The sequence below is a fragment of the Aythya ferina genome (assembly GCF_964211825.1).
Source record: "Aythya ferina genome assembly, chromosome: 15".
Lineage (NCBI taxonomy): Eukaryota > Metazoa > Chordata > Aves > Anseriformes > Anatidae > Aythya > Aythya ferina.
Genome location: NC_140314.1, coordinates 1499994 through 1513610, shown reverse-complemented (window position 1 = coordinate 1513610; position 13617 = coordinate 1499994). Strand labels below are relative to the sequence as shown.

The 13617-nt window shown below is 47.9% G+C and overlaps 2 protein-coding genes across 11 annotated transcripts in view; one reads left to right on the top strand and one right to left on the bottom strand.

The window, feature by feature from the left end:
• Nucleotides 1–95: 95 nt before the first annotated feature.
• On the bottom strand, nucleotides 96–6100 carry NTHL1 (nth like DNA glycosylase 1). 2 transcript variants are annotated; one of them, XM_084537373.1, is made up of 6 exons: nucleotides 5961–6100; nucleotides 5414–5628; nucleotides 3684–3854; nucleotides 2971–3130; nucleotides 1268–1373; nucleotides 96–595 (listed from the first exon to the last, which is right to left on the bottom strand). In XM_084537373.1, exons 1-6 carry the CDS (start codon nucleotides 6016–6018, stop codon nucleotides 472–474), a joined length of 834 nt encoding a protein of 277 aa, XP_084393499.1. In that variant the 5' UTR covers nucleotides 6019–6100; the 3' UTR covers nucleotides 96–471. The 2 variants fall into 2 exon arrangements, with proteins under 2 accessions (XP_084393499.1, XP_084393500.1); XM_084537374.1 differs by having other exon boundaries at nucleotides 5985–6041.
• The window catches only part of TSC2 (TSC complex subunit 2), a 33211-nt gene continuing 25619 nt past the window's right edge, over nucleotides 6026–13617 (top strand). For all 9 annotated transcript variants that reach the window (XR_014698362.1, XM_084537362.1, XM_084537361.1 and 6 more), the window contains exons 1-13: nucleotides 6026–6143; nucleotides 6545–6697; nucleotides 7576–7662; nucleotides 8290–8400; nucleotides 9228–9372; nucleotides 9507–9624; nucleotides 10092–10140; nucleotides 10554–10679; nucleotides 11032–11105; nucleotides 11437–11563; nucleotides 12215–12358; nucleotides 12587–12724; nucleotides 12942–13045. Coding sequence is in view for 8 of the 9 variants with exons in the window: in XM_084537362.1 (XP_084393488.1) it covers nucleotides 6560–6697; nucleotides 7576–7662; nucleotides 8290–8400; nucleotides 9228–9372; nucleotides 9507–9624; nucleotides 10092–10140; nucleotides 10554–10679; nucleotides 11032–11105; nucleotides 11437–11563; nucleotides 12215–12358; nucleotides 12587–12724; nucleotides 12942–13045 (1361 nt within the window). In the remaining variant the exon portion in view is untranslated. The remainder of the gene's footprint in view (nucleotides 6144–6544; nucleotides 6698–7575; nucleotides 7663–8289; nucleotides 8401–9227; nucleotides 9373–9506; nucleotides 9625–10091; nucleotides 10141–10553; nucleotides 10680–11031; nucleotides 11106–11436; nucleotides 11564–12214; nucleotides 12359–12586; nucleotides 12725–12941; nucleotides 13046–13617) is intronic.

Genomic DNA, 13617 nt, shown 5'->3' with positions numbered 1-13617 from the left:
AGGGCTGGTTGCTATGGGCTCACGCTGCGGTGAGGCCATCGGAGCTCTCCTCCCCCTGCCCAGTGTTGCAGAGATGCCAGCAAACCTCACACGCGTTAGAAAACAACCCGCCACCTTTATTAAATGTGTATTTACAAGCAGCAGCAGATCCTGCAGCACGAAGCACTCTTCTCCAGCTGTTCCTGACAGTGCACAGCCTGCTGCTCGGCCGGGACACGCTCAGGCATTCACCCGGGGGCTGGAGCCGGCAGCACTGACGCAGCAGGACTGCTGCACTTTGAAAGACCCTTTTTCCTCTTGAGAGCTCAGCCACTGCCAGCAAGCTTCTCCCTCTCCAGAGATGCTTAGCTGGCGGCAGCAGTCTCCCATTTCCCTGCAGTCACACAGTCAGCCCTGTGCAAAGCACAGCAGTCCTAGGGCTCAGCTCTGGGCCAAAGCAGCTCTGTTGCTCTAAGAAGCCAGGATGTTCCCTCAGCGTCTCTTAGCAGCTGGGCAAATATCTTGATTGAGGCATTCTTTGCAGCGAGGATTCACGGGCAGGCAGGTCTGCTGGCCAAAACCCACCAGGAGCCAGTTTATCTCCCTCCAGAGATCCCTGTAGTGAGAGGAGACCATGAGCTTTCCGATACAACTGCTCAGAAGGGTTAAAGAACAGATCATGCTTTCAAATGGACAACTTTCGTGCATTGCTTTTGTTCCTTTTGGCTGCCCAAGCTGCCTCTTGCTAGAAACAGCCCTCCTAGCTGTTCCTGAGCACTCTGAATGTGGCAGGGAGGGAGGAGAGGCAGAGGAAAGCCACACAAAGCACGTGTGGGCGTTCTCTTGTGTGAATGCCAGATGTGGAGACATGACAGACTGGGGAGCCCTACCTGTCAGCTGGCATTTGATACTGAAGATTAAACCTCAGTGAAGGCCAAAATCCAACTGTGGCCTGCCACTGCTGTGGCCGTTAGACTCAGCAAGGTCCCGTGCAGAAGGTATCTGGCTTGGGTCATAATGCATTTGTTTAGGCAAAAGAGCATGGCACCAAGGTCTGCAGGTACCTTCCTGGACTAGTAGTGACTGACACACACATCTGATAGTGGGGAACCCACCCGGCAGCTGAGATACTGCCACAGCAGCCCTGTGGGAGAGGAGAGACACCTGCAGACAAGTCCTGCCATAAAAAGGAGGCACTGAAAATGCCATCGGCAGGACTGTGTGCAGCTGTGGATCCTCCAAGTAGGAGCATGGTATCGAGGAATGAGGCTGGGGGCTCAGACCTCACCTGGGCAGCCAGTCCTCCAGCGCCACCCGAGTTTCCTCAGGGTATCTGGTCTCCTTCTTCACCCACTTCAGCCTGTTTGTGATCCTGTGCACGTGGGTGTCCACAGCTAGGAAGGGAGAGCCCAGAGTTTAGGTGGGGGGCAGACACGCCTGAATGGAAGGAGCGCAGCCAGGGCTGTTTGTCACAGCAAAGCAGGTTCAGCACCCTGCAGCAGGTTTCCTCCGTGGCCCTGCAGCAACACGGCAGGTGAAACAGAAGGGGAGGCTCGCCCGCAGAACAAACAGGCTGGTTTCTTCCTAGGCGCAGAGCCAGCAGCAGGCAGGGTGGATATCTCATACCACGCAGCTAGCTACACGCTGACACAATCTCACAGAGCCTTCCTACAAAGGTTTCCGCACTCTGATCTAGCAGGCACAGGGCAGCCTGTCCCGGGTTCTCTTCCTCTGGGTGTTTCAGCTGATGTTACGCAAGTTGCAATCTCTGCCCCTTAGTTTACCCAGATGGAAAACACATTTCATAATGCCTACTAACACAAGAGGGTTTGTGAGGTTTAAACAAATGTTTAGAAAGTGCTTTGAGCTAAAAAGCTCAGAATGCAAAGTATATTATTGTTAGATCAGCAGCGATAAACCTGTCTCTATGGCTAATTGGGCAAAACCCAGGAAACTGCTGTAAACAGGAAGACTAAGTCTTGCCTCCTAAATCAAAACTGAACACACAATTATTTGGAAAACAGTTGGCTAGTTTGGCTCCCACTGGACCTCCCTCCCCCACAGCAGGGAGAAAACAGCCCCCAAACACTGCTGACTTGCAGAGGAGCCACATTTTGCACAGCTGGCAGGCACCAGTGGGGCTGCAGGGGTCAGCTGCTGCCTGCACTGCCCTGGGGTTGTGTGCTGGCTTTAGTGGCCTGCAATCATCAGGTGGCACCGTTACTGGCCTTCCCAGGGCCCTCCATTAAACTGCAAATACTCTTGGAATATTAATCTGTCCCCAGGGTCCCTGGGCTGCGCTGATCTCCCAGCTCCATCTGCCGGCTGCGCAGTGCAGCCCCGGCCCCATTCCTGAAGGGGCCCAGCTGCAAGAATGAAAACATCAGAAATTCAGTACCTGCAGGTTGCCTCAGACCGTTTCTTTTTCCAACTCACTGTGAATCACTGATTTCAGCCAACTGGCACTGCAGACTGAGCCTTGCTTCTGCCCTCTTAAAGGCTTGCCAAACACAAAAATCCTAACCAAGATTTGTTTAAACAGAAACAACCTTGGTAAAAAAACAAAACCAACAATAAACCAACCTCAGACTATCCTAGAGCTATCTGCAAATCACAAACTTATCCTCAACGCCCTTTCAGTTGACTCCAAGGAGATTTCAAAGCGTTATTCTCCTAGTACATCTTTTGGGATGCCTACCCAATTAAGCAATAGCTGCTCTGCTTATCAGCATCTGAGTGGAGGGAGTGGAACTTGGGAACTAGGGGATTTTTCCTTCAAAATTTGGGCAAAACAGTTCATTAAATCCTAGCAACACATCCACTGTGAGTAGCTGCACCCACCCAAATACAAGATATAGTGTGCAGATGACTAAATCAAAGCAATAGTGTTAGGCTCCTCGGGCAGGCAGCTTGCAATGCATCCCCTCTACCCAAGAATGGATTGGGCAGGATTTAGGAGGAGAGGAATGTGGAAAATACAGTCCAACCTACCTATCCCAGACACACTGTTCCAGGCAATGTTCATGGCCAAGTGGGCCATTTTGGGCCCCACTCCTGGCAGCTTCACCAGCTCCTCCACAGTGCTTGGTATGTCGCCCCCATACTTCTGCTTCAGGATGGCCGTCGTCTGCTTTATGTACTTCACCTTGTTCTGGAAAACCAAGGGGAAAGGCAGAAAAGACAAGTTGCCCTCCAATGCAGAGAAAAGAGACAAACAGCTCAGGAAAAAAATAAAACCATTCCTCAGTGTGCGTTATGTGTGAGGCCAGGCGCCGGAGTTTGCAGAGGGGTGGCAGAGGTCTTTGAGTTCTCCTTGAAAACGCTGAAAGCTGATTAGCTCGAGCCTCCTCTGCACTCTGCAGGCACTGCAGCAAACAAGCTTGCTGTGAATACAAATTGCCAAAACCAGCATAAAATACAGCCTGTGTAACTCGACTCCAGGGAAAAGATCACCGCGGGGCATGGAATAGAGGCTGAACACAGGCTGGGGTAAGTCTCAGGGGCAGGGCTGCTTCACACCCACCTCCTGCCTTCAGCACCTGCTTTCAGCACAGCCACGAGATACAGCCTGCGAGGGCCAAGCCACCCACCCCATGTTCCTCTCCACGGCTTCTGAGCCGTTTCTGTCAGCTACATGGGAGCTGAGGATGGTGGAAGAAGTTCCTCCACAAGCCTGTCGGGTGCTGTTGCGGTCCTGCACTCACCCTCCAGAAGCCTACAGGATAAATGATCTGCCCAAGCGTCACATCATCCATCTGCAGAATGCTGTCAACCGTGAGGCCGCGCTGCCTGAGGCGCAGCATGGCAGCAGACGTCACCTGGTCCTTGGTCTGGCTGGAGAGCATCAGCGACAGCAGGACTTGGTAGCGCATGACCTGGGGGAAGGAACAGGGAGACACCAAAAGGCTCAGAGAGGATTCTGCTCTCCGGGGCGGGGTTCTCCCACCCAGCACCATCTTTATTCCAGTGCGCTGTTTCAGCCATATCCATCCATAACAGAACAGAAGGCTGAAACAGAAATCGCCTGTAACCTTTCACTGCTACCACAAAACAAAGGGGACAAAAAAACACCTTCAATCTAAGCAGCCAGCATGCACAGAAGGGCAGAGAACAGCTACTGTGTGCTGGGATCTCACATCCAAGGACACCAGTGGTTGGCCACAAAGGGCCAGAGTGTTTCCTGATAATGGGATTCTCAGGAGACCCCACAGGTCATAGAAATACAGATATCCATTTATTATTTATTTTTATTTTTAATATGTATAACTTGTGGTATAGAGTAGTTTTTGAAAATCCTGTTCTTTTTCCGCTAGGCATCAGTAGGAACTGAGTATCTTGCTCCAATGAGCTCCTTGGGAAACCCAATTAAAAATTTTGGGTGTCAGAGACCGGGAAATGGAGCACAAAACCCAGACGTTCCTCTAACGACATCAGAAGTTGTGTGAAGCCTGTTGGTGCTGCACTGAGAGTTACAACATCCACTTTATGTTGGAAGCAACAACCCTGCTCCCCTGGGGTAAAAACTTTATTTCCTTGTCAGGCAGGATCCCAGGCTCAACACCGGCCAGGAGGGACGTGCTCCCTGCGCTGCAGCTGTACCTGCACAACCCCGCCGAGCCTGCCCGTGGGATCCCCGTGTCCCTTAGCCCTACAGGCCTGTGCTGTGCCACGTCCTTGCCTCGCTCTGTTTTTTGTACCAATGCAAATGCTGCCCTCAGCAGGAGGTGCCATCTGGGGCCTTTGATTGTGTTCCCAGGCTTGAGGAGCACGCTGCCGTTCCAGCACGACCCTGCCTTTCAAGACCCCGTCCTTTAAGAATGACTGTGAGAGAGAAGGAAGACAATCTATGCTTCTGTGCTGCTCTGAAGAGCACAAAAGCAGCCTGGAAAGTTTTTTCTCAGCTTCCCTCACCTTCTCCCTGTGCTGTTTTTCCTCTGTATTAGGGCCATCTTGCTGGATATTTTCCTTGGGCTCCTACAGAGATTTTTAAGAAAAAAGGAACATGCCTTCATGCCCTGCAGCCTGCCACGGAGGACAGCTGTAATGCATTTTCAGGATTTCTACTCCAAAACTGTCTCATTTTTGCCTGCTCTTGGTTCAGCCTGGTAACTCTGCTGACAGTTTAAGCTGAGGAAAAGGGCACTTCACAGATGTGTTTGCTTGCTGCTAATGCCCAGCACGGGCTGAATGTGAGCAGAGAACTGACAGCGCCCAGCACCACGACACAGGGACCACCTGGAGCCCCCGAGCCTGGAGCAGGAGAGGGAGCAGCCAACTCTCCTCCGCCAGCAGGACAAACCACTTCTCTCATACATGTGCAGTAACCCCTGGTGGGCCCATTCCAGCCCAGAATCCAGACGTGCCCTGCATTTATTCTCCTGCTCTGTGCTTCCAGCTGCCCGTGGGGCAGAGCGGGGCCGCAGGACGCCGTTACCTGCGGAGGAGCGCTGCTGTCATAGCACTTCTCCACTCCCATCTCATCCACGGGAGCATCCCTGGCCCTCCTCATCTCCCGGATGCGCTCCAGCTGCTGCCTCCAGTTCTCGGGCTCCCATTTGGGCCCCGGGGGCTCGGGTTCGTAGGCGATGGCGCTGCTCTTCCCCCTCCTGCTGCGCTTCGGGGCGCTGCCAGCGCTCGGGGCCCGGCTCGCTGAGGGAGGCAGGAGAGAGGCGTGAGCCCGGGGGCCACCGTTAGCCACCAGAGAGCTTTCACCACCGGCCCTGGGAGCCCCCGGGACACCGCCAGGGCCACCGGGGCGAGGGGCCTGGGGCTGGGGGGAGGCCGGTGCCCAGCGGGGCTCCGCGTCCAGGCCCTCGGGGCCGGGCAGGACCGGGCCGGGACCGAGCAGGGCAGGACCGGGCCAGGCCCTGGAGCCCCCCCCCGGGCCGCAGCCTCCCCCCCCGCCACCGTCAGGGCCGCCCGAGCCCCCTCAGCAAGGCCGGGGCCTACCCCGGGAAGGCCTCGGCCTCCCCTCCCCGTACCTCCGGGCCCGGTCCCGGCCCTACCGAGCCGCCGGGCCGCGGGCCCCGCCGCACACATGGCCCCAGGACTACCGGCCCCAGGCCCCCCCGCGCCGGGACGGCGACGGAAGCGGCGGGGAAGGCTTCCGGGAGGCGGGGGGGGGGTAGGGGGGGGAGAAGCACCGGGGCCGGGCCTAGCGGAGGGTGAGCGGCGGTGGCGGCCGGTGGTGGGGGGGGGGGAGGTCTGAGGGGACCGGGGAGGACCGGAGGGGCCCAGGGGGGACCGGAGGGGACCGGGGGGGACCGGGGAGGGGCTGGGGGGGCTCTGCTGAGCCCCGGGGTTGTGGCACGGGGGGGGGGCCGGGGCCTGCGCCGTGCCCCCGGGGTGGGATGGGGGGAGCGGGGCTGAGGCGGGGGGGCCTCAGGCGGGCTCCTCGCTGCTTCGCCCTCCGTGTTCGGCTCCTGCCTCCTCTAAAAGGGCCGAGGGAGCGGGGCTGAGGGTAAAAGCCACGTTCTGGGGGCGGCAGCGCTGGGCTGGGGGCTGAAGGTCCTTGCCTGGGCCTCCCCCCCCCCCCCCCCACTAACAGCAACCGATCTGTGTGCAGGGGCTCGGCGCGGCGATGGCAAAGCCTCAGAGCAAGGATTCCGGGCTGAAGGAGAAGTTCAAGAATCTCCTGGGGCTGGGGACGTCCCGGGGAAGTTCAAAGTCGTCGGAGGGCAAGCAAACGGAGTTTATCATCACTGCTGAAATACTCAAGGTGGGAGAGGTGGCTGTGGTCGTGGTGGTGTGGTCTGGATCACCTGGGAAGGCCCTCACAGGAGGGCTTGCTCCTTCTCCTTTCTTTTTTGCCATTTGTTCCCCCTGTGATCTCGCCTTTTTACCTTCTCTCTCAGTTCACTCCAGTGAAATGGATGTAGAACTTGTGAGCTTTGAAGGTGCAGCATGTTAATTATTCGGTGTTTGAGTAGTTTAGGGGTGTTTTACGACGTGATGTTATCCCCTGTTCTGTCAGGTTGCAGGGTGTTTTCTCAAAATGTGTTGCTTGGCATGCACGGTCTGAGCTTGGTTAAATTTATGTAGTGGCAGTTAGTGCAAGCTGGAAACTTTCTGTTTTATGAAGATGTCATGGGTTTGTGGGAAAAAAAAAGATTCCAGTAATTGGTCCAGCAAGTCTGTAAACAGAACAGTTGCCACACAGGGAGGAAGACACATACAAGAGAGAAAGAGACCAGAATCCCTCACTGCCTGTGCTGGAGCAGCTGTGTTGCTGGAAGCTGGAGAGCCAGACTTATATCCCTGCTTTACCTGCCTGCCTCCTCTGTATGGATGGATGAGTGCTGCAGTTGGCGAGTTATTAACTTTTCTAAAGAAAATGAGATGTTTTGACCTTTAGTGAAAAGCTGCTTGGCTCAAGTTCTGTGGCAGTTCTCATTCTGACAAATCGTTGTTTGCTCATGGAAAAAAAGTTTCTGGAGAAATTCCTGAAAAGCTCCAGTAATAATGACTAATAGTTAGATCATTTTGGGCAAATGTGTTTGAAAACTCCTTTTTCAAACATCTCGTGATCCCCCTTGGGAAATGGATAAGTGTTTCTAATAAGATGCGCTTTTAGCTTATTTCTCCATCTCTTTCCAGGAACTGAGCATAGAATGTGGATTAAGTAATAGGATACGAGCGATCAGCCAAATCTGTGAAGTGGCAAAAACCAAAAAAATCGAAGAGGTAGGTTTCAAAGTGTGCGGTGAATGTTTGAAGGTTGAAAAATTAAACAACAGCTCTTGGCCTATCATAAGAGATTCCTGTAGTTTAATTCAAATTGGTAATCCCAGAAACAACGTTTTGTGCTGTCCAAACCTGTGAAGGGGTGGCCCACACGCCAAGGACATTAGTCTGGTCCAGCCTAGCAGCTGCAGAGCAGAGAGCATGTAGCTGACGGGCTTCTTGAACTAAATGGAAGGAGAACGCTGCCTGTACACAGGCTTGATCAGGACAGTTTGCTGGAGATGATGTTAATCCTGCAGGGGAGGTGCTTGCTTGCTGTCTTGTTAATAAGCAACTTCAAATTGGTTTTAAACTCATGTTTAAGTGAAGGTTTCTGCACAAATGTGTGAAAGAAGAACTCCAGGTACTGGGGTGTGGGTTGTACAGGCCAGGATTTGGTATCACACATGCTTCACCTGAGCTTATGACTGGCAAGGTGAGAGTTTCCCTCAGAAAAGGGAACTCCAGCCATGAGATCCCTGGAGGTCTTGTCCATTAACGTGCTGTAATTAATGACTAGCCTCTACTGGGTGAAGATCCCAGAAGAAGCTTACCTGTCCTACTACTGCCTCTTGCGTTTGTTTTCAGCATGCGGTGGAAGCTATATGGAAAGTGGTAGCCGATATGCTCCAGCCAGAGCGCCCAGCTGAAGCCAGACACGCTGTTCTTCATCTGCTGAAGTCAATCGTTCAAGGACAGGTGAAAGCAAAGTCTAGAAAAAACACTGTACTTGAACTGGGGTTCATGCAGAGTATGACGTGAAAAATATCGGGCAACTTTTTCCTCTGACTTTCCATGTTTCTTTTTTTTTTTTTTTCTGGTTGTGCTGAGTAAATGGGAAGAGGCAGCCTTTTAACTTAAATCTGCTTGGCTTTTTTTTTTTTTTCTTTTTAAAGAATACTTTGGGTTAAGTTCAGGAATAATAAAACACAGTTTTACACTCTTTGTCCAGAAATATCAGTCCTAGTCTGCAGCCATTTCTGATGTTTCAGCATGTCAAGTGTGCAAGAAGTTCTGTATGAAATGCGTTTCTAGCCTGGCCAAGTTAAGCATGCTGTGAATTCTTCGGATTTCACAGTGTGCTATTCAAACACAAGACTGTACCAGACCAAAGTCCTACTTTTCAGTATCCTGAAAAAATAAGGGTAGATGCCTGGGAAAAAAATAGGTATCAATTCTGTTTTGTTCCTGTTTTTAAATGCTCTTCTGACAGTGCAGTCTGTTGCAGTTTCTTTGGTTTACTTGTGCATTGGATGCTGTCTGTATTGCTGGACAAAATGCTTCCAGGCCCTGAATTCTGATAAATAAATGTTAGAACAGATTGAGAAGTCCTGAGCTATTGTCAGTAGCCAGTAGAGATGAAAGTATTTTCAAGACTTTTGTAGCCTGTAGGAAAATAAAATCATTTCAAGCATCAATCAAGCTTACTGCTACAGACCTTGATCAGGTCCAGGTCTTTATTTATTTATTTTTTTTACTGACACTGTCGTTTCTCTCTCCCACTTTTTTTTTTTTTCCCCCCCAAGGGTGAGAGATTAGGAATTCTCAGAGCACATTTTTTTAAAGTTATTAAGGACTATCCCTCCAATGAAGACTTGCATGAACGGCTTGAAGTGTTCAAGGCTCTAACAGAGAATGGGCGTTACATCACTTATTTGGAAGAAGAGTTGGGTGAGTATTGTCTTTACCTCTCTTAAATTTTCTGGGAATAAGCCAAGGAGCAGGTATTCAGTGATAACAGAAACAGGTAGTGATAACACTTCTGGGTAAAAAGCATAGTGTAATGATTTGTTTTCTTCCTTTAGCTGACTTTGTACTACAGTGGATGGATGTTGGTTTGTCTTCTGAGTTCCTTCTGGTTTTAGTAAACCTGGTGAAATTCAACAGCTGTTATCTGGAAGACTATGTAGCTGACATGGTCCAGTAAGTTTTTTAACCCCTAAATGCTTATTCTTGGCTTTTTATGGGGCAAAGTCGCAGATCAATATGCAGATTAAGTGGAATCTTTTTCATCTGATCTGGATCTCTTTCATTCCAGGTCATACCTGTCACTTCTGACAGATACTTGATTTTCTTGCAATGTTCAGATTCATTTTAGTTTAAAGTGTTGCATGTGTTTTCCCCATTTCATGTGATTAACCTGACTGCATTGCTTAGTCTCACAAGGGGTCTCTGCTATTTTGTTAACATTGGCAAACTGAGAGGTCGTTTAAGTGCATCTGTAACCTGTTTATAGAAGGTTGTACTGTTCCTAGGAATGTTATCAACAAAGCCAAAGGGGGGGAATGATAAGTAAAATAACACGCCAGTTTACTTGTCTGTTTTGTCTTTGTAATTTGCCTAAAATCAAATTAAGCAAACAATTATAATTAAATGTTCTTTCCTAACAGCAAGATATGCATCTTGTGCATTCAGACTTCATCATCTGTGGACATAGAGGTCAGTAATTTGACTCTCTGAGTACTTTGAGAGTTCTTTGAAAATCTTTGAAACTGTATCTGCTACAAACAAAATCAGATCATCAGACTCTCATCCCAGTTTATTCTTATCTTAGAAGAGAGTTAATACAACGTTATAAAGTGTTTGTAAGCCATCATCTCTCTTATACAAATATTAATTTTATTCTAAAAGAAATAGAGCATGCATAAATTTGATAAGCAATTCAGTTTGTCAACAGTGCTTTTTATGTCTTTCCATACTGCACTGAGTGGAAAAAAAAAAAAAAAGACAAAAAAAAACATATCTCTATCCCTTTGACTTCCAGAAGATTTCCTGGATCTGTCAGCTTTAAGTTTTGACCCATTTTGATCCTAGAGAAGTGTATAACCACTTTATCTTTCTCTTTTCCAAAGATTTCCTTGCAAGTCCTAGATGCTGTTGTTTGCTATAATTGTCTGCCATCAGAGAATCTGCCAGTATTTATCATCACTTTGTGCCGTACCATCAATGTAAAGGAGCTCTGCGAGCCATGCTGGAAGGTCAGAACTTTCTTGTAGCTTTGTTTCTAATGACTTCACTGTTTTGGACTCATAGATGAAGGGCCATGTGCATGCAAATGTTTGCCATGAATTTCACTTAGGTGTTAAGTTTAAATAAATTAATAACTGTTTCAAGTATTAAGGGATCAGCACGCTGTTAGTGTGAATTCTGTCACTTCCATGTAACTTATCTGTGCTTCTGTCTCAGCTGATGTGATGGGCTACTTTTCCTGTTGTGTGGAAATGGCATGGAACACATTCACTTACCATAAACAGTTTTGGTTGGCCTGCTGACTGCATATTTAGGCTAAGGAGCATTTTAACAATCGGAGTGTCCTCTTTGAATTTGCAGCTTATGCGCAACCTTCTGGGAACTCACTTGGGACACAGTGCCATCTACAACATGTGCAGGATCATGGAGGACAGGTAAAGAAGGTCTATCTAAACAAATCCTATCAATTTTGTAGAGGTCCCATTGAGGTAGACAGAGAATCACTGACTTCAGAGAAATAGTTGTGGTGTTTAGAAGTGGATTCTAGTTATGCTGCTGAAATGCTCATTTTTTAGCTTTTCTGAATTTATTTTTCCTTCATTTAAAACTAAAGTCATACTAAATGGTTTATTACGTTTAATGTTTATAAATTGCTATGTAAGTCTCAAATGTATAACAGCTGGTAGTTACTGCCATGATAGTTTGTATTCCTATTGAGTCTTATGGCCTAGCATGGTCTAAGGTTTTCTTTCCATCTGTTCACAGAGCTTACATGGCGGATGCTGCACTGCTGAGAGGAGCTGTGTTCTTCGTTGGGATGGCTCTCTGGGGTGCTCATCGCCTAAATTCGCTCAAGAACTCCCCAACTTCAGTGCTGCCTTCATTCCTCAAGGTAAGATGGGATGCTGGAGGAACTTTTTAACCAGGTATACATCCAGACTTGCACAGATTTAGAGCAAAAATGTAGTCCCCTACACCAAAGAAATCTTTTTGTGGCTGAAAGGTAGCAATTGGGTACGCTGGATGAAGCGTAGAGAAAGAATAAAACAACAGAAGTTTTAGGTTTAAAACTGAGGCCTCCTTCTAGAGTATCTGTGTATCTCTGTTGGCCAGAAATGCAAACTCTGAATTCTTTTTGTAAAATATCTGTGTTGTGGTTGCTAGCTTAAAAAATAAAAATCAAGCAAAAGCTTTCACTCTTTCTAGTGTGTGATACAAAAGTTTGAGGGACGGTGTCCTCAGAGCTCCATTAAAATTTTCTTGTCCAAGTGGATCAGGCAGGAGTTAGTAGCTTTAAAACCTCACATGCCTGTTTTCAAGACGGGGCTGTATTTGACATCTGATCTACAGCTGCTTGCAGGAAGGTGTAACCACTTTATAAAATGGTTCTTTGTTTTGGTGTTTGTGTGTATTGACTTAGCCTGAAGGCCAGTAATAAATAAATCTAACTTCATACTGAGCAAGGCATCTTTCATTTGAATTTGAGAGGGTTTCTGACCATGACTTATCAACTGTTAACTAACTGAAGCACTTTGTATTCCAGGCCATGACATGTCCCAATGCAGTTGTATCTTATGAGATAGTTCTGTCCATAACACGTCTAATAAAGAAGTATGGGAAGGAGCTGCAGGCTGTAACGTGGGATATCCTTTTGGACATCATTGAGCGATTACTGCAACAGCTGCAGGTAAGTGTTGAGCCTATCTTGATGTGCTTTCAATTAAAAGACTGTGCCATAAATATTTTTGAAAATTCCTCTCCTGTTTGTACACTCTAGTGCACTTTGAAGTCAGATGAAAGTTTCATCTTATTCTTGATTCTGTGGCTACCAGCTGAGTTTTCTGTTTATATTTAAAAGTTAGTACTTTCTGGTAAAGTAGGAGTCTTTTAGGAATGTTTTTGCCTTTTGTTTCAGAGTTTAGAGAGCCAAGAACTTAAGTCCATTGTACATGATCTTTTGACTACAGTAGAAGAACTCTGTGACCAGAATGAATTTCATGGCTCTGAAGAGAGATTTTTTGAGCTGGTGGAAAGATGTGCTGATCAGAGACCAGTAAGACTTTCCCTGTTACCTTGTTTCTTTACGGCCAGTTGAAACAGTTTTGTTACTCAGTACAGCTTAAAACTGCAAGTCCTGAAATAACAAGTGGTTAGAAAACGTCAGCAAGGACTTACCTTTTGCATGAACCTTGTTCTTAGAAGGAGGACAAAAAATGAATGTATTTTATTTGTTTATACACTAAAAAAAAATCTTAATCTTTCCATGAAAGGAATCTTCTGTACTAAACTTGATAGCGTACAGAGCACAGTCCATTCATCCTGCCAAAGATGGTTGGATTCACAACCTGCAGATGTTAATGGAGAGATTCTTCAGGTATGAAATCATAATTCTATGAATACAAGGTACTTTCAAATGTTTCTTGCTACCTTTCCATGTTAAGTAACTTTGTTTTCTGAAGGTCTAATGTTAGTGAGTGACCGATAATAAGTATGGTAGTTCCAGGGCATAGTATGTGAAAGAATTTTGTTTAGCAGAAGAAAATCTTACCACTGAGTTATCTGTGTTCCTTTTTTTCCCTACTTTCCTTTATTTCCATTGGATGGTGCTATTCCAGTTAACTTAGGCAGTTACGTGCTCCACTGCACAGCACTTTATGGTTCTGACACCAAACAAGAATTTACTGTTAAGCCTTGAGGCTGTATGTGGTTATCCGATATTAAAGTAGTACCTGTCTTTGAATTGGCACGCCTAAAAATATTGTTATTGCTCTAAAATACCAGTGTGCACCAATAAAAAACTTGTCTCATTTGTGAAACGTTGCTGAGGAACAGCTTGATCTTTCTGCTATGTGTTTGATTTTGAATTTCCTTGCCAGAGCACTTGTTCTTCTGACATACACTTCCTAGTTTGGACTGGAAGTGGAAAAGCTGCAGTTACAGGTTTTC